This window comes from Oncorhynchus clarkii, chromosome 28, assembly GCF_045791955.1.
Source record: "Oncorhynchus clarkii lewisi isolate Uvic-CL-2024 chromosome 28, UVic_Ocla_1.0, whole genome shotgun sequence".
NCBI classification, from domain to species: domain Eukaryota; kingdom Metazoa; phylum Chordata; class Actinopteri; order Salmoniformes; family Salmonidae; genus Oncorhynchus; species Oncorhynchus clarkii.
This window is the reverse complement of record NC_092174.1, coordinates 47,577,549-47,603,867: the sequence shown is the minus strand read 5'-3', so window position 1 is coordinate 47,603,867 and position 26,319 is coordinate 47,577,549. Positions and strand designations below refer to the sequence as shown.

Genomic DNA, 26,319 nt, shown 5'->3' with positions numbered 1-26,319 from the left:
AACACTGCCTCAAGGGAGGATTTAGTGTAAATTATAATCTAACGCTGCTTTCAAGGGAGGATTTAGTGTAAATTATAATCTAACACTGCCTCAAGGGAGGATTTAGTGTAAATTATAATCTAACACTGCCTCAAGGGATGATTTAGTGTAAAGGGAGGATTTAGTGTAAATTATAATCTAACACTGCCTCAAGGGAGGATTTAGTGTAAAGGGAGGATTTAGTGTAAATTATAATCTAACACTGCCTCAAGGGAGGGCTCAAATCTTGGCAGATTAGAATGTTGTTGATGTCTGTAAACAGGAAGTCACCCCACAGGGTATCATTACGTCATAGATTCACTCTCGGGTTGGTGGTTATGCTGTGTTGCTTTGTGCACAGAGATCCTATTAAATTACTACATGTAATTCTATGGTTTTGTCTAATACATTTCTGTCTAATTCTATGGTTTTGTCTAATAAATTACTATGGAATTCTATGGTTTTGTCTAATAAATGACAATATTTAATTCTATGGTTTTGTATCTTACTTGTAGAACAGGACGTAGGCCTCAGCGTTCTGGACGCAGGACTCTGACACCTCCGTGACGCTCTGGTCGTCAAACTCATACCACAGGTTGTTCAGGTCATTCCTGCAGTAGGCTATGTAGTGACCACCTGGGAGGAGGAGGAGAACAGGTTGTTCAGGTCATTACTACAGTAGGCTATGTAGTGACCACCTGGGAGGAGGAGGAGAACAGGTTGTTCAGGTCATTCCTACAGTAGGCTATGTAGTGACCACCTGGGAGGAGGAAGAGAACAGGTTGTTCAGGTCATTACTACAGTAGGCTATGTAGTGACCACCTGGGAGGAGGAGGAGAACAGGTTGTTCAGGTCATTACTACAGTAGGCTATGTAGTGACCACCTGGGAGGAGGAGGAGAACAGGTTGTTCAGGTCATTACTACAGTAGGCTATGTAGTGACCACCTGGGAGGAGGAAGAGAACAGGTTGTCCAGGTCATTCCTACAGTAGGTTATGTAGTGACCACCTGGGAGGAGGAAGAGAACAGGTTGTCCAGGTCATTCCTACAGTAGGTTATGTAGTGACCACCTGGGAGGAGGAGGAGAACAGGTTGTTCAGGTAATTCCTTCAGTAGGTTATGTAGTGACCACCTGGGAGGAGGAGGAGAACAGGTTGTCCAGGTCATTCCTACAGTAGGTTGTTCAGGTCATTCCTACAGTAGGTTATGTAGTGACCACCTGGGAGGAGGAGGAGAACAGGTTGTCCAGGTCATTCCTACAGTAGGTTATGTAGTGACCACCTGGGAGGAGGAGGAGAACAGGTTGTCCAGGTCATTCCTACAGTAGGTTATGTAGTGACCACCTGGGAGGAGGAGGAGAACAGGTTGTTCAGGTAATTACTACAGTAGGTTATGTAGTGACCACCTGGGAGGAGGAAGAGAACAGGTTGTCCAGGTCATTCCTACAGTAGGTTGTTCAGGTCATTCCTACAGTAGGCTATGTAGTGACCACCTGGGAGGAGGAGGAGAACAGGTTGTTCAGGTCATTCCTACAGTAGGTTATGTAGTGACCACCTGGGAGGAGGAGGAGAACAGGTTGTTCAGGTAATTCCTTCAGTAGGTTATGTAGTGACCACCTGGGAGGAGGAGGAGAACAGGTTGTTCAGGTCATTCCTACAGTAGGTTGTTCAGGTCATTCCTACAGTAGGCTATGTAGTGACCACCTGGGAGGAGGAGGAGAACAGGTTGTTCAGGTCATTCCTACAGTAGGTTGTTCAGGTCATTCCTACAGTAGGCTATGTAGTGACCACCTGGGAGGAGGAGGAGAACAGGTTGTTCAGGTCATGTAGTGGCCACCTGGTGTTGAAAGTGCAGTTCATCCAACAGTAGTGAATGTACTTCTACACAGCAATGTTCCTGGAGCGTCACAATAATATCTCCTTTCATTCACTACTTCCCACAAATCTTAAAAGCATTTGGATTGGAGGCATGAGCTTGTCACTAGTGGGAGTTTCCACCAGATCTCTTTTACCAGTCATTTCCTTTCAAATCAGTGAAAGGAAAGTGAACAAGTGCACACTTAGGGAGGAAGGAGAGATCATTAGGAAGGAGAGATCATTAGGAAGGAGAGATCATTAGGAAGGAGAGATCATTAGGAAGGAGAGATCATTAGGAAGGAGAGATCATTAGGAAGGAGAGATCATTAGGAAGTAGCCATAGACGAGGTTGGAGAAGGTTAGAAGTAAATCGAATCAAAAATGTGCTTTGCAACATTCTCTGTCAACAGGAATATCACTAACAGGGACATGCTGACTTACGGACCAGACCCTTCCCAACAATGCAGAGAGAGATTGATACATTCTTATAATTTTATAATTGAAAAATAATAAGAAATAAACAAAAACACTGAGTAATGCTAACTTGGCTATATACACACACAGGGTACCAGTTAGCTAGACAAGAAGAACACGGTAGTGAGAGGAACTTAAACCACTGCATGGATCTGTCCCAATCTCAATGAATCACGTTCAGTTTATTATTATACAGCCTCATAGGAGGGCCAACCAAAAACCATCATCTACCTCACAATGTCTACATCATCTGTTTAACAATGTTCAGAACGTTGGGGAATTGTCTCCGCTCAATCTACACATCTATCCTACACATTACCGCATCTATCCTACACATTACCGCATCTATCCTACACATTACCGCATCTATCCTACACATTACCGCATCTATCCTACACATTACCGCATCTATCCTACACATTACCGCATCTATCCTACACATTACCACATCTATCCTACACATTACCACATCTATCCTACACATTACCACATCATCCTACACATTACCACATCATCCTACACATTACCACATTATCCTACACATTACCACATTACCGCATCTATCCTACACATTACCGCATCTATCCTACACATTACCGCATCTATCCTACACATTACCGCATCTATCCTACACATTACCACATTACCACATCATCCTACACATTACCACATTATCCTACACATTACCGCATCTATTCTACACATTACCGCATCTATCCTACACATTACCACATCTATCCTACACATTACCGCGTCTATCCTACACATTACCGCATCTATCCTACACATTACCGCATCTATCCTACACATTACCACATCTATCCTACACATTACCACATCTATCCTACACATTACCACATCTATCCTACACATTACCACATCTATCCTACACATTACCACATTATCCTACACATTACCGCATCTATCCTACACATTACCACATCTATCCTACACATTACCACATTATCCTACACATTACCACATTATCCTACACATTACCGCATCTATCCTACACATTACCGCATCTATCCTACACATTACCACATCTATCCTACACATTACCACATCTATCCTACACATTACCACATCTATCCTACACATTACCACATCATCCTACACATTACCACATCATCCTACACATTACCGCGTCTATCCTACACATTACCACATCATCCTACACATTACCACATCTATCCTACACATTACCGCATCTATCCTACACATTACCGCATCTATCCTACACATTACCGCATCTATCCTACACATTACCGCATCTATCCTACACATTACCGCATCTATCCTACACATTACCGCATCTATCCTACACATTACCACATCATCCTACACATTACCACATCATCCTACACATTACCGCATCTATCCTACACATTACCGCATCTATCCTACACATTACCGCATCTATCCTACACATTACCGCGTCATCCTACACATTACCACATCATCCTACACATTACCACATCATCCTACACATTACCACATCATTCTACACATTACCGCATCTATCCTACACATTACCGCATCATCCTACACATTACCACATCTATCCTACACATTACCACATTATCCTACACATTACCCTATACATTACCACATCTATCCTACACATTACCATAACTATCCCACATTTATATCTGAAAGCTCTAGCATCCTCCCATCTTAGAGGGGGCTTGGCCAGTGGCCCGGATGGAACACTCACTGCTGGCGGTGCCATGGTGACAGATGACCGACAGCAGGTCGTAGGAGGTGGTGTGGGCGGAGCTATCCTTGGCCAGGAAGGGCTGCAGGTCCAGGCCCTCCAATGGGAAGGAGACGTGAGTCCCGATCTTAGTGGAGAACATCAGCTCGTGTCTAAACCGCTTCAGGTGGATGCACAGGATCTGGAGGGGATGACAAATCATTTAATATTCAACTGTGGTTTAGTAGTTGTGACATAACTTGATGGCTTTTCTAATGTGTTGGAGCACTCACCTCAGGAACACTCTGAACTTTACAGAATTTCACTCCGTTCCGTAATCTAGGAGAATATTTTAAAAAAACAGTCTTTATTCATGTAGGAGTTTAACTTCCGTCATCTAACAATTTAAAATCTCCTTTTTAAAGTGGGAGTTGTGAGGTACTCACTTCTTGCATTTCTCACAGCTGTACATGTTGTCTCCTTTCAGCTCGTCCCGGGCAAAGAAGGCAGCCAGACAGTCCTGTAGGGTCACCACAGGACCCCAGAACCAGCTGGAACACAAGGACACAGTTTAACCATTAACAGACTAGACTTCACACAACTTACTGACACAACTCACTAGCAATGTGTTTATCGGCTTTAACCAAGGAATATCCTTGTTTTTCTGGTCGAGTCACATGCTCAGGAAAAACTGTTGACCCCGATACTACACACTTGGTGTCAGCAGACTGACCCCTATACTACACACTTGGTGTCAGCAGACTGACCCCTATACGTTGACCCCTATACTACCCACTTGGTGTCAACAGACTATCCCCTATACGTTGACCCCTATACTACACACTTGGTGTCAGACTATCCCCTATACATTGACCCCTATACGTTGGCCCCTATACGTTGGCCCCTATACGTTGGCCCCTATACGTTGGCCCCTATACAACACACTCTGGGCTCCATTTTCGGCTGGCGTTAAGGCGGCGCTAGTGTCAAATGCTCTTTTCGACTTGTAAAAGCCAGCGCTCTGCTTTTTTCCAACCCTAGCCTTAGGGCTGGTAATTCACCTGTCTTATATCAGCTCGCTAGAGCTTTTCCGTGTCCTCAAAACGTGTGCCAATGTGCCAATTTCAAGCAACTCTACTGGTGATATTTAAGACTCACCAAATGCTGGTCTTAGCGGTAATGCAAATCGGTTGTGGCACCAATTATTCAGTGGAGGCGCACAGTATTTTATTTAACATTTATTTAACGAGGCAAGTCAGTTAAGAACAAATTATTATTTACAATGACGGCCTAGCCGGGCCAAACCCGGACGATGCTGGGCCCAATTGTGCTCCGCCCTATGGGACTCCCAATCATGGCCGGTTGTGATACAGCCTGGAATCGAACCAGGGTCTGTAGTGACGCCTCTAGCACTGAAATGCAGTGCCACTTGGGAGCCTAATCAGTAGTCAATAAACAATATTTATTTAAAATATCACGAGCAGCAAATCAGTCAAACATTCCCCCTTTCTTCTTTATATTGGACATTATTTTTGTCCTTACAGCTTCTGTGAAAAGTTTGGATTTATGTGCGATGCCCACTGAATGAAAGGTGTCAGTGACTGTAGGAAGTGTGTTTAGGAACATCAAGTTATTACAATAGACTGCTTATTGTTTTTCCTTTATCCTTGGCCACTTTCATCTGTTGGTCCCAACTGTCAAATAGCGGGGAATTCTGATCGCTGTCCTTGGTGCTGAACCCACTGTAGCCTAGACTACAGTGGAGGCTGGTGAGGGGAGGACGGCTCATAATAATGTCTGGAACGGAGCAAATGGAATGGCATCAAACACCTGGAAACCATGGAAACCATTTATTTGATACCGTTCCACCAATTCCGCTCCAGCCGTTACCACGAGCCCGTCCTCCCCAATTAAAGTGCCACCAGCCTCCTGTGCTTGACTATTAGTTTACCCTTCACATGGCAAAGTCACCAACAGGCCATATCAGGCGATGGTAGGCTAATCTTATTTTAATGTTTTGGGCAATGTCCAACTGTCCATGGCTTGAACATGCATGGCATTTTCTAAATGTGAATGTGTATAAACTAATATTTCCATGTTAAAGCCAATAAAATAAAAACGTTAATTGGCTACATGGCTGTTATAACGAGGCCTATTATAGGGTTAGTGAATATACCATTTAATAAACTATATTCAGGGAATAAGGCTAACATCCATGCCTCCTGCCAGAGCCCTTTGGCCAACGTGTGAACACAGCCTTATCCTCATGGAACGAGACATGGGATTTATGATATGTTCCTGACCCCATCCTATGTAGAAAAAAATATAGTTGTTGGTTTAAAATAATTTTTTATATCAAATGAGACATTAAAAAACTACTATCAAAACATATTAAAAATGGTTCACCCCGAAGGCCCCGTGGGGAATACCTTCCGAAGGCCCCGTGGGGGAATACCTTCCGAAGGCCCCGTGGGGGAATACCTTCCGAAGGCCCCGTGGGGGAATACCTTCCGAAGGCCCCGTGGGGGAATACCTTCCGAAGGCCCCGTGGGGGAATACCTTCCGAAGGCCCCGTGGGGGAATACCTTCCGAAGGCCCCGTGGGGGAATACCTTCCGAAGGCCCCGTGGGGGAATACCTTCCGAAGGCCCCGTGGGGGAATACCTTCCGAAGGCCCCGTGGGGGAATACCTTCCGAAGGCCCCGTGGGGGATACCTTCCGAAGGCCCCGTGGGGGATACCTTCCGAAGGCCCCGTGGGGAATACCGTCCGAAGGCCCCGTGGGGAATACCGTCCGAAGGCCCCGTGGGGAATACCGTCCGAAGGCCCCGTGGGGAATACCGTCCGAAGGCCCCGTGGGGAATACCGTCCGAAGGCCCCGTGGGGAATACCGTCCGAAGGCCCCGTGGGGAATACCGTCCGAAGGCCCCGTGGGGAATACCGTCCGAAGGCCCCGTGGGGATACCTTCCGAAGGCCCCGTGGGGATACCTTCCGAAGGCCCTGTAGTAATGTATTAAGTAACTAATAACATAACAGATGTGTTTGCATTTGGATTTATTATGGATCCCGAATAGTTCCTGTCAAGGCAGCAGCTACTCTTCCTGGGGGGTACCAATAAGGGGGTATAATAGTTAGGGTCACCAGGCTGTCTGTACCCATAAGGGGGTATAATAGTTAGGGTCACCAGGCTGTCTGTACCCATTAAAGGGTATAATAGTTAGGGTCCCCAGGCTGTCTGTACCCATAAGGGGGTATAATAGTTAGGGTCACCAGGCTGTCTGTACCCATTAAAGGATATAATAGTTAGGGTCCCCAGGCTGTCTGTACCCATTAAAGGGTATAATAGTTAGGGTCACCAGGCTGTCTGTAACCATTAAAGGGTATAATAGTTAGGGTCACCAGGCTGTCTGTACCCATTAAAGGGTATAATAGTTAGGGTCACCAGGCTGTCTGTACCCATTAAAGGGTATAATAGTTAGGGTCCCCAGGCTGTCTGTACCCATTATAGGGTATAATAGTTAGGGTCACCAGGCTGTCTGTACCCATTAAAGGGTATAATAGTTAGGGTATAATAGTTAGGGTCACCAGGCTGTCTGTACCCATTAAAGGGTATAATAGTTAGGGTCCCCAGGCTGTCTGTAACCATTAAAGGGTATAATAGTTAGGGTCACCAGGCTGTCTGTAACCATTAAAGGGTATAATAGTTAGGGTATAATAGTTAGGGTATAATAGTTAGGGTCCCCAGGCTGTCTGTAACCATTAAAGGGTATAATAGTTAGGGTCACCAGGCTGTCTGTACCCATTAAAGGGTATAATAGTTAGGGTCACCAGGCTGTCTGTACCCATTAAAGGGTATAATAGTTAGGGTCACCAGGCTGTCTGTACCCATTAAAGGGTATAATAGTTAGGGTCCCCAGGCTGTCTGTACCCATTAAAGGGTATAATAGTTAGGGTCACCAGGCTGTCTGTACCCATTAAAGGGTATAATAGTTAGGGTATAATAGTTAGGGTCACCAGGCTGTCTGTACCCATAAGGGGGTATAATAGTTAGGGTCTCCAGGCTGTCTGTACCCATTAAAGGGTATAATAGTTAGGGTCCCCAGGCTGTCTGTACCCATTAAAGGGTATAATAGTTAGGGTCCCCAGGCTGTCTGTACCCATAAGGGGGTATAATAGTTAGGGTCACCAGGCTGTCTGTACCCATTAAAGGGTATAATAGTTAGGGTCACCAGGCTGTCTGTACCCATTAAAGGGTAAATCAAATCAAATCAAATTTTATTTGTCACATACACATGGTTAGCAGATGTTAATGCGAGTGTAGCGAAATGCTTGTGCTTCTAGTTCCGACAATGCAGTAATAACAAGTAATCTAACTAACAATTCCAAACTACTGTCTTGTACACAGTGTAAGGGGATAAAGAATATGTACATAAGGATATATGAATGAGTGATGGTACAGAGCAGCATAGGCAAGATACAGTAGATGGTATCGGGTACAGTATGTACAAATGAGATGAGTATGTAAACAAAGTGGCATAGTATAGTATAAAGTGGCTAGTGATACATGTATTACATAAGGATACCGTCGATGATATAGAGTACAGTATATACGTATGCGTATGAGATGAATAATGTAGGGTAAGTAACATTTATATAAGGTAGCATTGTTTAAAGTGGCTAGTGATATATTTACATCATTTCCCATCAATTCCCATTATTAAAGTGGCTGGAGTTGAGTCAGTGTCAGTGTGTTGGCAGCAGCCACTCAGTGTTAGTGGTGGCTGTTTAACAGTCTGATGGCCTTGAGATAGAAGCTGTTTTTCAGTCTCTCGGTCCCAGCTTTGATGCACCTGTACTGACCTCGCCTTCTGGATGATAGCGGGGTGAACAGGCAGTGGCTCGGGTGGTTGATGTCCTTGATGATCTTTATGGCCTTCCTGTGACATCGGGTGGTGTAGGTGTCCTGGAGGGCAGGTAGTTTGCCCCCGGTGATGCGTTGTGCAGACCTCACTACCCTCTGGAGAGCCTTACGGTTGAGGGCGGTGCAGTTGCCATACCAGGCGGTGATACAGCCCGCCAGGATGCTCTCGATTGTGCATCTGTAGAAGTTTGTGAGTGCTTTTGGTGACAAGCCGAATTTCTTCAGCCTCCTGAGGTTGAAGAGGCGCTGCTGCGCCTTCTTCACGATGCTGTCTGTGTGAGTGGACCAATTCAGTTTGTCTGTGATGTGTATGCCGAGGAACTTAAAACTTGCTACCCTCTCCACTACTGTTCCATCGATGTGGATAGGGGGGTGTTCCCTCTGCTGTTTCCTGAAGTCCACAATCATCTCCTTAGTTTTGTTGACGTTGAGTGTGAGGTTGTTTTCCTGACACCACACTCCGAGGGCCCTCACCTCCTCCCTGTAGGCCGTCTCATCGTTGTTGGTAATCAAGCCTACCACTGTTGTGTCGTCCGCAAACTTGATGATTGAGTTGGAGGCGTGCGTGGCCACGCAGTCGTGGGTGAACAGGGAGTACAGGAGAGGGCTCAGAACGCAACCTTGTGGGGCCCCAGTGTTGAGGATCAGCGGGGAGGAGATGTTGTTGCCTACCCTCACCACCTGGGGCCGGCCCGTCAGGAAGTCCAGTACCCAGTTGCACAGGGCGGGGTCGAGACCCAGGGTCTCGAGCTTGATGACGAGCTTGGAGGGTACTATGGTGTTGAATGCCGAGCTGTAGTCGATGAACAGCATTCTCACATAGGTATTCCTCTTGTCCAGATGGGTTAGGGCAGTGTGCAGTGTGGTTGAGATTGCATCGTCTGTGGACCTATTTGGGCGGTAAGCAAATTGGAGTGGGTCTAGGGTGTCAGGTAGGGTGGAGGTGATATGGTCCTTGACTAGTCTCTCAAAGCACTTCATGATGACGGATGTGAGTGCTACGGGGCGGTAGTCATTTAGCTCAGTTACCTTAGCTTTCTTGGGAACAGGAACAATGGTGGCCCTCTTGAAGCATGTGGGAACAGCAGACTGGTATAGGGATTGATTGAATATGTCCGTAAACACACCGGCCAGCTGGTCTGCGCATGCTCTGAGGGCGCGGCTGGGGATGCCATCTGGGCCTGCAGCCTTGCGAGGGTTAACACGTTTAAATGTCTTACTCACCTCGGCTGCAGTGAAGGAGAGACCGCATGTTTTCGTTTCAGGCCGTGTCAGTGGCACTGTATTGTCCTCAAAGCGGGCAAAAAAGTTATTTAGTCTGCCTGGGAGCAAGACATCCTGGTCCGTGACTGGGCTGGGTTTCTTCCTGTAGTCCGTGATTGACTGTAGACCCTGCCACATGCCTCTTGTGTCTGAGCCGTTGAATTGAGATTCTACTTTGTCTCTGTACTGGCGCTTAGCTTGTTTGATAGCCTTGCGGAGGGAATAGCTGCACTGTTTGTATTCGGTCATGTTACCAGACACCTTGCCCTGATTAAAAGCAGTGGTTCGCGCTTTCAGTTTCACACGAATGCTGCCATCAATCCACGGTTTCTGGTTAGGGAATGTTTTAATCGTTGCTATGGGAACGACATCTTCAACGCACGTTCTAATGAACTCGCACACCGAATCAGCGTATTCGTCAATGTTGTTATCTGACGCAATACGAAACATCTCCCAGTCCACGTGATGGAAGCAGTCTTGGAGTGTGGAGTCAGCTTGGTCGGACCAGCGTTGGACAGACCTCAGCGTGGGAGCCTCTTGTTTTAGTTTCTGTCTGTAGGCAGGGATCAACAAAATGGAGTCGTGGTCAGCTTTTCCGAAAGGGGGGCGGGGCAGGGCCTTATATGCGTCGCGGAAGTTAGAGTAACAATGGTCCAAGGTCTTTCCTCCCCTGGTTGCGCAATCGATATGCTGATAAAATTTGGGGAGTCTTGTTTTCAGATTAGCCTTGTTAAAATCCCCAGCTACAATGAATGCAGCCTCCGGATAAATTGTTTCCAGTTTGCAGAGAGTTAAATAAAGTTCGTTCAGAGCCATCGATGTGTCTGCTTGGGGGGGGATATATACGGCTGTGATTATGATCGAAGAGAATTCTCTTGGTAGATAATGCGGTCTACATTTGATTGTGAGGAATTCTAAATCAGGTGAACAGAAGGATTTGAGTTCCTGTATGTTTCTTTCATCGCACCATGTCACGTTAGTCATAAGGCATACGCCCCCGCCCCTCTTTTTACCAGAAAGATGTTTTTTCCTGTCTGCGCGATGCGTGGAGAAACCTGTTGGCTGCACCGCTTCGGATTGCGTCTCTCCAGTAAGCCACGTTTCCGTGAAGCAAAGAACGTTACAGTCTCTGATGTCCCTCTGGAATGCTACCCTTGCTCGGATTTCATCAACCTTGTTGTCAAGAGACTGGACATTGGCAAGAAGAATGCTAGGGAGTGGTGCGCGCTGTGCCCGTCTCCGGAGTCTGACCAGTAGACCGCCTCGTTTCCCTCTCTTTCGGAGTCGTTTTTTTGGGTCGCTGCATAGGATCCACTCCTTTGTCCTGTTTGTAAGGCAGAACACAGGATCCGCGTCGCGAAAAACATATTCTTGGTCGTACTGATGGTGAGTTGATGCTGATCTTATATTCAGTAGTTCTTCTCGACTGTATGTAATGAAACCTAAGATGACCTGGGGTACTAATGTAAGAAATAACACGTAAAAAAACAAAAAACTGCATAGTTTCCTAGGAACGCGAAGCGAGGCGGCCATCTCTGTCGGCGCCGGAAGTCATGTATAATAGTTAGGGTCGCCAGGCTGTCTGTACCCATTAAAGGGTATAATAGTTCGGGTCACCAGGCTGTCTGTACCCATTAAAGGGTATAATAGTTAGGGCCACCAGGCTGTCTGTACCCATTAAAGGGTATAATAGTTAGGGTCCCCAGGCTGTCTGTACCCATTAAAGGGTATAATAGTTAGGGTCCCCAGGCTGTCTGTACCCATTAAAGGGTATAATAGTTAGGGTCCCCAGGCTGTCTGTACCCATTAAAGGGTATAATAGTTAGGGTCCCCAGGCTGTCTGTACCCATTAAAGGGTATAATAGTTAGGGTCCCCAGGCTGTCTGTACCCATTAAAGGGTATAATAGTTAGGGTCACCAGGCTGTCTGTACCCATTAAAGGGTATAATAGTTAGGGTATAATAGTTAGGGTCACCAGGCTGTCTGTACCCATTAAAGGGTATAATAGTTAGGGTATAATAGTTAGGGTATAATAGTTAGGGTATAATAGTTAGGGTCACCAGGCTGTCTGTACCCATTAAAGGGTATAATAGTTCGGGTCACCAGGCTGTCTGTGCCCATTAAAGGGTATAATAGTTCGGGTCACCAGGCTGTCTGTACCCATTAAAGGGTATAATAGTTAGGGTCACCAGGCTGTCTGTACCCATAAGGGGGTATAATAGTTAGGGTCACCAGGCTGTCTGTACCCATTAAAGGGTATAATAGTTAGGGTCACCAGGCTGTCTGTACCCATTAAAGGGTATAATAGTTAGGGTCACCAGGCTGTCTGTACCCATTAAAGGGTATAATAGTTAGGGTCCCCAGGCTGTCTGTACACATTAAAGGGTATAATAGTTAGGGTCACCAGGCTGTCTGTACCCATTAAAGGGTATAATAGTTAGGGTATAATAGTTAGGGTCCCCAGGCTGTCTGTACCCATTAAAGGGTATAATAGTTAGGGTATAATAGTTAGGGTCACCAGGCTGTCTGTACCCATAAGGGGGTATAATAGTTAGGGTCCCCAGGCTGTCTGTACCCATTAAAGGGTATAATAGTTAGGGTATAATAGTTAGGGTCCCCAGGCTGTCTGTACCCATTAAAGGGTATAATAGTTAGGGTCACCAGGCTGTCTGTACCCATTAAAGGGTATAATAGTTAGGGTATAATAGTTAGGGTCCCCAGGCTGTCTGTACCCATTAAAGGGTATAATAGTTAGGGTATAATAGTTAGGGTCACCAGGCTGTCTGTACCCATAAGGGGGTATAATAGTTAGGGTCCCCAGGCTGTCTGTACCCATTAAAGGGTATAATAGTTAGGGTCACCAGGCTGTCTGTACCCATAAGGGGGTATAATAGTTAGGGTCACCAGGCTGTCTGTACCCATTAAAGGGTATAATAGTTAGGGTCCCCAGGCTGTCTGTACCCATTAAAGGGTATAATAGTTAGGGTCACCAGGCTGTCTGTAACCATTAAAGGGTATAATAGTTAGGGTCACCAGGCTGTCTGTACCCATAAGGGGGTATAATAGTTAGGGTCACCAGGCTGTCTGTACCCATTAAAGGGTATAATAGTTAGGGTCACCAGGCTGTCTGTACCCATTAAAGGGTATAATAGTTAGGGTCCCCAGGCTGTCTGTACCCATTAAAGGGTATAATAGTTAGGGTCCCCAGGCTGTCTGTACCCATTAAAGGGTATAATAGTTAGGGTCCCCAGGCTGTCTGTACCCATTAAAGGGTATAATAGTTAGGGTATAATAGTTAGGGTCCCCAGGCTGTCTGTACCCATTAAAGGGTATAATAGTTAGGGTCACCAGGCTGTCTGTACCCATTAAAGGGTATAATAGTTAGGGTCACCAGGCTGTCTGTAACCATTAAAGGGTATAATAGTTAGGGTCCCCAGGCTGTCTGTACCCATAAGGGGGTATAATAGTTAGGGTCCCCAGGCTGTCTGTACCCATTAAAGGGTATAATAGTTAGGGTCACCAGGCTGTCTGTACCCATAAGGGGGTATAATAGTTAGGGTCACCAGGCTGTCTGTACCCATTAAAGGGTATAATAGTTAGGGTCCCCAGGCTGTCTGTACCCATTAAAGGGTATAATAGTTAGGGTCACCAGGCTGTCTGTAACCATTAAAGGGTATAATAGTTAGGGTCACCAGGCTGTCTGTACCCATAAGGGGGTATAATAGTTAGGGTCACCAGGCTGTCTGTACCCATTAAAGGGTATAATAGTTAGGGTCACCAGGCTGTCTGTACCCATTAAAGGGTATAATAGTTAGGGTCCCCAGGCTGTCTGTACCCATTAAAGGGTATAATAGTTAGGGTCCCCAGGCTGTCTGTACACATTAAAGGGTATAATAGTTAGGGTCCCCAGGCTGTCTGTACCCATTAAAGGGTATAATAGTTAGGGTATAATAGTTAGGGTCCCCAGGCTGTCTGTACCCATTAAAGGGTATAATAGTTAGGGTCACCAGGCTGTCTGTACCCATTAAAGGGTATAATAGTTAGGGTCACCAGGCTGTCTGTAACCATTAAAGGGTATAATAGTTAGGGTCCCCAGGCTGTCTGTACCCATTAGGGGGTATAATAGTTAGGGTCCCCAGGCTGTCTGTACCCATAAGGGGGTATAATAGTTAGGGTCCCCAGGCTGTCTGTACCCATTAAAGGGTATAATAGTTAGGGTCACCAGGCTGTCTGTACCCATAAGGGGGTATAATAGTTAGGGTCACCAGGCTGTCTGTACCCATAAGGGGGTATAATAGTTAGGGTATAATAGTTAGGGTCACCAGGCTGTCTGTACCCATTAAAGGGTATAATAGTTAGGGTCCCCAGGCTGTCTGTACCCATTAAAGGGTATAATAGTTAGGGTCACCAGGCTGTCTGTACCCATAAGGGGGTATAATAGTTAGGGTCCCCAGGCTGTCTGTACCCATAAGGGGGTATAATAGTTAGGGTCACCAGGCTGTCTGTACCCATTAAAGGGTATAATAGTTAGGGTCCCCAGGCTGTCTGTAACCATTAAAGGGTATAATAGTTAGGGTATAATAGTTAGGGTATAATAGTTAGGGTCCCCAGGCTGTCTGTAACCATTAAAGGGTATAATAGTTAGGGTATAATAGTTTGGGTCACCAGGCTGTCTGTACCCATTAAAGGGTATAATAGTTAGGGTATAATAGTTAGGGTCACCAGGCTGTCTGTACCCATTAAAGGGTATAATAGTTCGGGTCCCCAGGCTGTCTGTACCCATTAAAGGGTATAATAGTTCGGGTCACCAGGCTGTCTGTACCCATTAAAGGGTATAATAGTTCGGGTCACCAGGCTGTCTGTAACCATTAAAGGGTATAATAGTTAGGGTATAATAGTTAGGGTCCCCAGGCTGTCTGTACCCATAAGGGGGTATAATAGTTAGGGTCACCAGGCTGTCTGTACCCATTAAAGGGTATAATAGTTAGGGTCACCAGGCTGTCTGTACCCATAAGGGGGTATAATAGTTAGGGTCCCCAGGCTGTCTGTACCCATAAGGGGGTATAATAGTTCGGGTCCCCAGGCTGTCTGTAACCATTAAAGGGTATAATAGTTAGGGTCACCAGGCTGTCTGTACCCATAAGGGGGTATAATAGTTAGGGTCCCCAGGCTGTCTGTACCCATAAGGGGGTATAATAGTTAGGGTCACCAGGCTGTCTGTACCCATTAAAGGGTATAATAGTTAGGGTCCCCAGGCTGTCTGTACCCATTAAAGGGTATAATAGTTAGGGTCACCAGGCTGTCTGTACCCATTAAAGGGTATAATAGTTAGGGTCCCCAGGCTGTCTGTACCCATTAAAGGGTATAATAGTTAGGGTCACCAGGCTGTCTGTACCCATTAAAGGGTATAATAGTTAGGGTCACCAGGCTGTCTGTACCCATAAGGGGGTATAATAGTTAGGGTCCCCAGGCTGTCTGTACCCATAAGGGGGTATAATAGTTAGGGTCACCAGGCTGTCTGTACCCATTAAAGGGTATAATAGTTAGGGTCACCAGGCTGTCTGTACCCATTAAAGGGTATAATAGTTAGGGTCACCAGGCTGTCTGTACCCATTAAAGGGTATAATAGTTAGGGTCCCCAGGCTGTCTGTAACCATTAAAGGGTATAATAGTTAGGGTATAATAGTTAGGGTATAATAGTTAGGGTCCCCAGGCTGTCTGTAACCATTAAAGGGTATAATAGTTAGGGTATAATAGTTCGGGTCACCAGGCTGTCTGTAACCATTAAAGGGTATAATAGTTAGGGTATAATAGTTAGGGTCCCCAGGCTGTCTGTAACCATTAAAGGGTATAATAGTTAGGGTATAATAGTTCGGGTCACCAGGCTGTCTGTACCCATTAAAGGGTATAATAGTTAGGGTATAATAGTTAGGGTCACCAGGCTGTCTGTACCCATTAAAGGGTATAATAGTTCGGGTCCCCAGGCTGTCTGTACCCATTAAAGTGTATAATAGTTAGGGTCCCCAGGCTGTCTGTACCCATTAAAGGGTATAATAGTTAGGGTCACCAGGCTGTCTGTACCCATAAGGGGGTATAATAGTTAGGGTCCCCAGGCTGTCTGTACCCATTAAAGGGTATAATAGTTAGGGTCACCAGGCTGTCTGTACCCATTAAAGGGTATAATAGTTAGGGTCACCAGGCTGTCTGTACCCATTAAAGGGTATAATAGTTAGGGTCACCAGGCTGTCTGTACCCATTAAAGGGTATAATAGTTAGGGTCACCAGGCTGTCTGTACCCATTAAAGGGTATAATAGTTAGGGTCCCCAGGCTGTCTGTACCCATAAGGGGGTATAATAGTTAGGGTCACCAGGCTGTCTGTACCCATAAGGGGGTATAATAGTTAGGGTCCCCAGGCTGTCTGTACCCATAAGGGGGTATAATAGTTCGGGTCCCCAGGCTGTCTGTAACCATTAAAGGGTATAATAGTTAGGGTCACCAGGCTGTCTGTACCCATAAGGGGGTATAATAGTTAGGGTCCCCAGGCTGTCTGTACCCATAAGGGGGTATAATAGTTAGGGTCACCAGGCTGTCTGTACCCATTAAAGGGTATAATAGTTAGGGTCCCCAGGCTGTCTGTACCCATTAAAGGGTATAATAGTTAGGGTCACCAGGCTGTCTGTACCCATTAAAGGGTATAATAGTTAGGGTCCCCAGGCTGTCTGTACCCATTAAAGGGTATAATAGTTAGGGTATAATAGTTAGGGTCACCAGGCTGTCTGTACCCATTAAAGGGTATAATAGTTAGGGTCACCAGGCTGTCTGTACCCATTAAAGGGTATAATAGTTAGGGTATAATAGTTAGGGTCACCAGGCTGTCTGTACCCATTAAAGGGTATAATAGTTAGGGTATAATAGTTAGGGTCCCCAGGCTGTCTGTACCCATTAAAGGGTATAATAGTTAGGGTCACCAGGCTGTCTGTACCCATTAAAGGGTATAATAGTTAGGGTCACCAGGCTGTCTGTACCCATTAAAGGGTATAATAGTTAGGGTCACCAGGCTGTCTGTACCCATTAAAGGGTATAATAGTTAGGGTCACCAGGCTGTCTGTAACCATTAAAGGGTATAATAGTTAGGGTCCCCAGGCTGTCTGTACCCATTAAAGGGTATAATAGTTAGGGTCACCAGGCTGTCTGTACCCATAAGGGGGTATAATAGTTAGGGTCCCCAGGCTGTCTGTACCCATAAGGGGGTATAATAGTTCGGGTCCCCAGGCTGTCTGTAACCATTAAAGGGTATAATAGTTAGGGTCACCAGGCTGTCTGTACCCATAAGGGGGTATAATAGTTAGGGTCCCCAGGCTGTCTGTACCCATAAGGGGGTATAATAGTTAGGGTCACCAGGCTGTCTGTACCCATTAAAGGGTATAATAGTTAGGGTCCCCAGGCTGTCTGTACCCATTAAAGGGTATAATAGTTAGGGTCACCTGGCTGTCTGTACCCATTAAAGGGTATAATAGTTAGGGTCCCCAGGCTGTCTGTACCCATTAAAGGGTATAATAGTTAGGGTCACCAGGCTGTCTGTACCCATTAAAGGGTATAATAGTTAGGGTCACCAGGCTGTCTGTACCCATAAGTGGGTATAATAGTTAGGGTCCCCAGGCTGTCTGTACCCATTAAAGGGTATAATAGTTAGGGTCCCCAGGCTGTCTGTAACCATTAAAGGGTATAATAGTTAGGGTATAATAGTTAGGGTCCCCAGGCTGTCTGTAACCATTAAAGGGTATAATAGTTAGGGTATAATAGTTCGGGTCACCAGACTGTCTGTACCCATTAAAGGGTATAATAGTTAGGGTATAATAGTTAGGGTCACCAGGCTGTCTGTACCCATTAAAGGGTATAATAGTTCGGGTCCCCAGGCTGTCTGTACCCATTAAAGGGTATAATAGTTAGGGTCCCCAGGCTGTCTGTACCCATTAAAGGGTATAATAGTTAGGGTCACCAGGCTGTCTGTACCCATTAAAGGGTATAATAGTTAGGGTCACCAGGCTGTCTGTACCCATTAAAGGGTATAATAGTTAGGGTCACCAGGCTGTCTGTACCCATTAAAGGGTATAATAGTTAGGGTCCCCAGGCTGTCTGTACCCATTAAAGGGTATAATAGTTAGGGTCACCAGGCTGTCTGTACCCATTAAAGGGTATAATAGTTAGGGTCACCAGGATGTCTGTACCCATTAAAGGGTATAATAGTTCGGGTCCCCAGGCTGTCTGTACCCATTAAAGGGTATAATAGTTAGGGTCCCCAGGCTGTCTGTACCCATTAAAGGGTATAATAGTTAGGGTCACCAGGCTGTCTGTACCCATTAAAGGGTATAATAGTTAGGGTATAATAGTTAGGGTCCCCAGGCTGTCTGTACCCATTAAAGGGTATAATAGTTAGGGTCACCAGGCTGTCTGTACCCATTAAAGGGTATAATAGTTCGGGTCCCCAGGCTGTCTGTACCCATTAAAGGGTATAATAGTTAGGGTCACCAGGCTGTCTGTACCCATTAAAGGGTATAATAGTTCGGGTCACCAGGCTGTCTGTAACCATTAAAGGGTATAATAGTTAGGGTCCCCAGGCTGTCTGTACCCATAAGGGGGTATAATAGTTAGGGTCACCAGGCTGTCTGTACCCATTAAAGGGTATAATAGTTAGGGTCACCAGGCTGTCTGTACCCATAAGGGGGTATAATAGTTAGGGTCCCCAGGCTGTCTGTACCCATAAGGGGGTATAATAGTTAGGGTCCCCAGGCTGTCTGTACCCATAAGGGGGTATAATAGTTCGGGTCCCCAGGCTGTCTGTAACAATTAAAGGGTATAATAGTTAGGGTCACCAGGCTGTCTGTACCCATAAGGGGGTATAATAGTTAGGGTCCCCAGGCTGTCTGTACCCATAAGGGGGTATAATAGTTAGGGTCACCAGGCTGTCTGTACCCATTAAAGGGTATAATAGTTAGGGTCACCAGGCTGTCTGTACCCATTAAAGGGTATAATAGTTAGGGTCACCAGGCTGTCTGTACCCATTAAAGGGTATAATAGTTAGGGTCCCCAGGCTGTCTGTACCCATTAAAGGGTATAATAGTTAGGGTCCCCAGGCTGTCTGTACCCATTAAAGGGTATAATAGTTAGGGTCACCAGGCTGTCTGTACCCATTAAAGGGTATAATAGTTAGGGTCACCAGGCTGTCTGTACCCATTAAAGGGTATAATAGTTAGGGTATAATAGTTAGGGTCACCAGGCTGTCTGTACCCATTAAAGGGTATAATAGTTAGGGTATAATAGTTAGGGTCACCAGGCTGTCTGTACCCATTAAAGGGTATAATAGTTAGGGTCACCAGGCTGTCTGTACCCATTAAAGGGTATAATAGTTAGGGTATAATAGTTAGGGTCACCAGGCTGTCTGTAACCATTAAAGGGTATAATAGTTAGGGTCCCCAGGCTGTCTGTAACCATTAAAGGGTATAATAGTTAGGGTCCCCAGGCTGTCTGTACCCATTAAAGGGTATAATAGTTAGGGTCACCAGGCTGTCTGTACCCATTAAAGGGTATAATAGTTAGGGTCACCAGGCTGTCTGTACCCATTAAAGGGTATAATAGTTAGGGTCCCCAGGCTGTCTGTACCCATTAAAGGGTATAATAGTTAGGGTCACCAGGCTGTCTGTACCCATTAAAGGGTATAATAGTTAGGGTCACCAGGATGTCTGTACCCATTAAAGGGTATAATAGTTAGGGTATAATAGTTAGGGTCCCCAGGCTGTCTGTACCCATTAAAGGGTATAATAGTTAGGGTCACCAGGCTGTCTGTACCCATTAAAGGGTATAATAGTTAGGGTATAATAGTTAGGGTCACCAGGCTGTCTGTACCCATTAAAGGGTATAATAGTTAGGGTCCCCAGGCTGTCTGTAACCATTAAAGGGTATAATAGTTAGGGTCACCAGGCTGTCTGTAACCATAAGGGGGTATAATAGTTAGGGTCCCCAGGCTGTCTGTACCCATTAAAGGGTATAATAGTTAGGGTATAATAGTTAGGGTCACCAGGCTGTCTGTAACCATTAAAGGGTATAATAGTTAGGGTCCCCAGGCTGTCTGTACCCATTAAAGGGTATAATAGTTAGGGTCCCCAGGCTGTCTGTAACCATTAAAGGGTATAATAGTTAGGGTCCCCAGGCTGTCTGTACCCATTAAAGGGTATAATAGTTAGGGTCCCCAGGCTGTCTGTACCCATTAAAGGGTATAATAGTTAGGGTCACCAGGCTGTCTGTACCCATAAGGGGGTATAATAGTTAGGGTCACCAGGCTGTCTGTACCCATTAAAGGGTATAATAGTTAGGGTCCCCAGGCTGTCTGTACCCATTAAAGGGTATAATAGTTAGGGTCCCCAGGCTGTCTGTACCCATTAAAGGGTATAATAGTTAGGGTCACCAGGCTGTCTGTACCCATTAAAGGGTATAATAGTTAGGGTCACCAGGCTGTCTGTACCCATAAGGGGGTATAATAGTTAGGGTCACCAGGCTGTCTGTACCCATTAAAGGATATAATAGTTAGGGTCCCCAGGCTGTCTGTACCCATTAAAGGGTATAATAGTTAGGGTCACCAGGCTGTCTGTACCCATTAAAGGGTATAATAGTTAGGGTCCCCAGACTGTCTGTACCCATTAAAGGGTATAATAGTTAGGGTCACCAGGCTGTCTGTACCCATTAAAGGGTATAATAGTTAGGGTATAATAGTTAGGGTCACCAGGCTGTCTGTACCCATTAAAGGGTATAATAGTTAGGGTCACCAGGCTGTCTGTACCCATTAAAGGGTATAATAGTTAGGGTATAATAGTTAGGGTCACCAGGCTGTCTGTAACCATTAAAGGGTATAATAGTTAGGGTATAATAGTTAGGGTCACCAGGCTGTCTGTACCCATTAAAGGGTATAATAGTTAGGGTATAATAGTTCGGGTCACCAGGCTGTCTGTACCCATTAAAGGGTATAATAGTTAGGGTCCCCAGGCTGTCTGTAACCATTAAAGGGTATAATAGTTAGGGTCCCCAGGCTGTCTGTACCCATTAAAGGGTATAATAGTTAGGGTCCCCAGGCTGTCTGTACCCATTAAAGGGTATAATAGTTAGGGTCACCAGGCTGTCTGTACCCATTAAAGGGTATAATAGTTAGGGTATAATAGTTAGGGTCCCCAGGCTGTCTGTACCCATTAAAGGGTATAATAGTTAGGGTCACCAGGCTGTCTGTACCCATTAAAGGGTATAATAGTTAGGGCCACCAGGCTGTCTGTACCCATTAAAGGGTATAATAGTTAGGGTATAATAGTTAGGGTCACCAGGCTGTCTGTACCCATTAAAGGGTATAATAGTTAGGGTCCCCAGGCTGTCTGTAACCATTAAAGGGTATAATAGTTAGGGTCCCCAGGCTGTCTGTACCCATTAAAGGGTATAATAGTTAGGGCCCCCAGGCTGTCTGTACCCATTAAAGGGTATAATAGTTAGGGTCCCCAGGCTGTCTGTACCCATTAAAGGGTATAATAGTTAGGGTATAATAGTTAGGGTCACCAGGATGTCTGTACCCATTAAAGGGTATAATAGTTAGGGTCACCAGGCTGTCTGTACCCATTAAAGGGTATAATAGTTAGGGTCACCAGGCTGTCTGTACCCATTAAAGGGTATAATAGTTAGGGTATAATAGTTAGGGTCACCAGGATGTCTGTACCCATTAAAGGGTATAATAGTTAGGGTCCCCAGGCTGTCTGTACCCATTAAAGGGTATAATAGTTAGGGCCGCCAGGATGTCTGTACCCATTAACGGGTATAATAGTTAGGGTATAATAGTTAGGGTCCCCAGGCTGTCTGTACCCATTAAAGGGTATAATAGTTAGGGTCCCCAGGCTGTCTGTACCCATTAAAGGGTATAATAGTTAGGGTATAATAGTTAGGGTATAATAGTTAGGGTATAATAGTTAGGGTATAATAGTTAGGGTCCCCAGGCTGTCTGTACCCATTAAAGGGTATAATAGTTAGGGTCCCCAGGCTGTCTGTAACCATTAAAGGGTATAATAGTTAGGGTCACCAGGCTGTCTGTACCCATTAAAGGGTATAATAGTTAGGGTCACCAGGCTGTCTGTACCCATTAAAGGGTATAATAGTTAGGGTCACCAGGCTGTCTGTACCCATTAAAGGGTATAATAGTTAGGGTCACCAGGCTGTCTGTACCCATAAGGGGGTATAATAGTTAGGGTCACCAGGCTGTCTGTAACCATTAAAGGGTATAATAGTTAGGGTCACCAGGCTGTCTGTACCCATTAAAGGGTATAATAGTTAGGGTCACCAGGCTGTCTGTACCCATTAAAGGGTATAATAGTTAGGGTCACCAGGCTGTCTGTACCCATAAGGGGGTATAATAGTTAGGGTCCCCAGGCTGTCTGTACCCATTAAAGGGTATAATAGTTAGGGTCCCCAGGCTGTCTGTACCCATTAAAGGGTATAATAGTTAGGGTATAATAGTTAGGGTCACCAGGCTGTCTGTACCCATTAAAGGGTATAATAGTTAGGGTCACCAGGCTGTCTGTACCCATTAAAGGGTATAATAGTTAGGGTCACCAGGCTGTCTGTACCCATTAAAGGGTATAATAGTTAGGGTCACCAGGCTGTCTGTACCCATTAACGGGTATAATAGTTAGGGTCACCAGGCTGTCTGTACCCATTAAAGGGTATAATAGTTAGGGTCCCCAGGCTGTCTGTACCCATTAAAGGGTATAATAGTTAGGGTCCCCAGGCTGTCTGTACCCATAAGGGGGTATAATAGTTAGGGTCACCAGGCTGTCTGTACCCATTAAAGGGTATAATAGTTAGGGTCACCAGGCTGTCTGTACCCATAAGGGGGTATAATAGTTAGGGTCCCCAGGCTGTCTGTAACCATTAAAGGGTATAATAGTTAGGGTATAATAGTTAGGGTCACCAGGCTGTCTGTACCCATTAAAGGGTATAATAGTTAGGGTCACCAGGCTGTCTGTACCCATTAAAGGGTATAATAGTTAGGGTCCCCAGGCTGTCTGTACCCATTAAAGGGTATAATAGTTAGGGTCCCCAGGCTGTCTGTACCCATTAAAGGGTATAATAGTTAGGGTATAATAGTTAGGGTCACCAGGCTGTCTGTACCCATTAAAGGGTATAATAGTTAGGGTCCCCAGGCTGTCTGTACCCATTAAAGGGTATAATAGTTAGGGTCACCAGGCTGTCTGTACCCATTAAAGGGTATAATAGTTAGGGTCCCCAGGCTGTCTGTACCCATTAAAGGGTATAATAGTTAGGGTCCCCAGGCTGTCTGTACCCATTAAAGGGTATAATAGTTAGGGTCACCAGGCTGTCTGTACCCATTAAAGGGTATAATAGTTAGGGTCCCCAGGCTGTCTGTACCCATTAAAGGGTATAATAGTTAGGGTCACCAGGCTGTCTGTACCCATTAAAGGGTATAATAGTTAGGGTCCCCAGGCTGTCTGTACCCATAAGGGGGTATAATAGTTAGGGTATAATAGTTAGGGTCACCAGGCTGTCCGTACCTCTTGATGTATTCCATGACGAAGGCGACCCATCCCTGAGCAGCGTAGGCCTCACCACAGGAGCCAGCCTTGATCAGAGACGTCTGATGGGAGGAGGAGTGGAGTTTAGCCAGGTCCTCCTTACCTGGGATGGGCAGGGACAGGTCCTGGAAGTTCTCTAGGGTCACTGACACCTGGAGAAGAATGGGAAGTCATTTTATTCATTTAACCTTTTAATCAGGGAGTCACAGATGAAGCCCAAATAATCAAAATTACACATCAAATACGTACAAGAAATGCAAGCATGTCATAGAAAACCCATTCATCACTAATGTAATCAGGATGGAGAGATGAGGCAGAGGAAGGAGAGTACAGGTGTTTTTTCACACGTAAGAATAAAGGCCATAGAGAATGATCCATCCTCTACAGGACAGGGGGACAGAGGGTCCATCCTCTACAGGACAGGGGGAGACAGAGGGTCAATCCTCTACAGGACAGGGGGAGACAGAGGGTCCATCCTCTACAGGACAGGGGGAGACAGAGGGTCCATACTCTACAGGACAGGGGGAGACAGAGGGTCCATACTCTACAGGACAGGGGGAGACAGAGGGTCCATCCTCTACAGGACAGGGGGAGACAGAGGGTCCATCCTCTACAGGACAGGGGGAGACAGGGTCCATCCTCTACAGGACAGGGGGAGACAGGGTCCATCCTCTACAGGACAGGGGGAGACAGGGTCCATCCTCTACAGGACAGGGGGAGACAGGGTCCATCCTCTACAGGACAGGGGGAGACAGAGGGTCCATCCTCTACAGGACAGAGGGAGACAGGGTCCATCCTCTACAGGACAGAGGGAGACAGGGTCCATCCTCTACAGGACAGGGGGACAGAGGGTCCATCCTCTACAGGACAGAGGGTCCATCCTCTACAGGACAGAGGGTCCATCCTCTACAGGACAGAGGGTCCATCCTCTACAGGACAGAGGGTCCATCCTCTACAGGACAGAGGGTCCATCCTCTACAGGACAGAGGGTCCATCCTCTACAGGACAGAGGGTCCATCCTCTACAGGACAGAGGGTCCATCCTCTACAGGACAGAGGGTCCATCCTCTACAGGACAGAGGGTCCATCCTCTACAGGACAGAGGGTCCATCCTCTACAGGACAGAGGGTCCACCCTCTACAGGACAGGGGGAGACAGAGGGTCCACCCTCTACAGGACAGGGGGAGACAGAGGGTCCACCCTCTACAGGACAGGGGGAGACAGAGGGTCCACCCTCTACAGGACAGGGGGAGACAGGGTCCATCCTCTACAGGACAGGGGGAGACAGGGTCCATCCTCTACAGGACAGGGGGAGACAGGGTCCATCCTCTACAGGACAGGGGGAGACAGGGTCCATCCTCTACAGGACAGGGGGAGACAGGGTTAAGGTCCATCCTCTACAGGACAGGGGGAGACAGGGTTAAGGTCCATCCTCTACAGGACAGGGGGAGACAGGGTTAAGGTCCATCCTCTACAGGACAGGGGGACACAGGGTTAAGGTCCATCCTCTACAGGACAGGGGGACACAGGGTTAAGGTCTACTCCATGATAATTATGCCCTATTGTCTGGCTACTCAGACATTAGTTTCTCGTCAGGCTAGGTGCTCAACAAGATGGCTACACCAACTACTTACCCTATCGCAGGTCAGACACTGCACTGAGCTGACAATGGTCCCGTCAAACACGTCTGATATCACACTACGGTACTTCTTCTGACGCTTGCTCTTCGGTGAGGAAAACGAGGTCACTGCAGAGGCAGAGAGAGAGAGAGAGAGTCAGGCTGCACAGACAGCGGACAACAACATGTTGTCTTTCTGCCCACATTACTACTGCAGAGGCAGAGAGAGAGAGAGTCAGGCTACACAGACAGCGGACAACAACATGTTGTCTTTCTGCCCACATTACTACCGCAGTGTCTTTCTGCCCACATTACTACCGCAGTGTCTTTCTGCCCACATTACTACCGCAGTGTCTTTCTGCCCACATTACTACCGCAGTGTCTTTCTGCCCACATTACTACCGCAGTGTCTTTCTGCCCACATTACTACCGCAGTGTCTTTCTGCCCACATTACTACCGCAGTGTCTTTCTGCCCACATTACTACCGCAGTGTCTTTCTGCCCACATTACTACCGCAGTGTCTTTCTGCCCACATTACTACCGCAGTGTCTTTCTGCCCACATTACTACCGCAGTGTCTTTCTGCCCACATTACTACCGCAGTGTCTTTCTGCCCACATTACTACCGCAGTGTCTTTCTGCCCACATTACTACCGCAGTGTCTTTCTGCCCACATTACTACCGCAGTGTCTTTCTGCCCACATTACTACCGCAGTGTCTTTCTGCCCACATTACTACCGCAGTGTCTTTCTGCCCACATTACTACCGCAGTGTCTTTCTGCCCACATTACTACCGCAGTGTCTTTCTGCCCACATTACTACCGCAGTGTCTTTCTGCCCACATTACTACCGCAGTGT

At 46.3% G+C, this 26,319-nt stretch overlaps 1 protein-coding gene across 1 annotated transcript in view; it reads right to left on the bottom strand.

Moving 5' to 3' along the window:
- Positions 1-26,319, bottom strand: part of LOC139386852 (ubiquitin specific peptidase 33) — a 61,094-nt gene that overhangs the window by 15,032 nt on the left and 19,743 nt on the right. Inside the window, exons 11-16 of the mRNA XM_071132706.1 lie at positions 25,478-25,590; positions 23,824-23,996; positions 4,491-4,595; positions 4,338-4,383; positions 4,066-4,246; positions 528-654 (exon numbers count right to left, since the gene is read on the bottom strand). Of these exons, the coding sequence (XP_070988807.1) occupies positions 528-654; positions 4,066-4,246; positions 4,338-4,383; positions 4,491-4,595; positions 23,824-23,996; positions 25,478-25,590 (745 nt within the window). The remainder of the gene's footprint in view (positions 1-527; positions 655-4,065; positions 4,247-4,337; positions 4,384-4,490; positions 4,596-23,823; positions 23,997-25,477; positions 25,591-26,319) is intronic.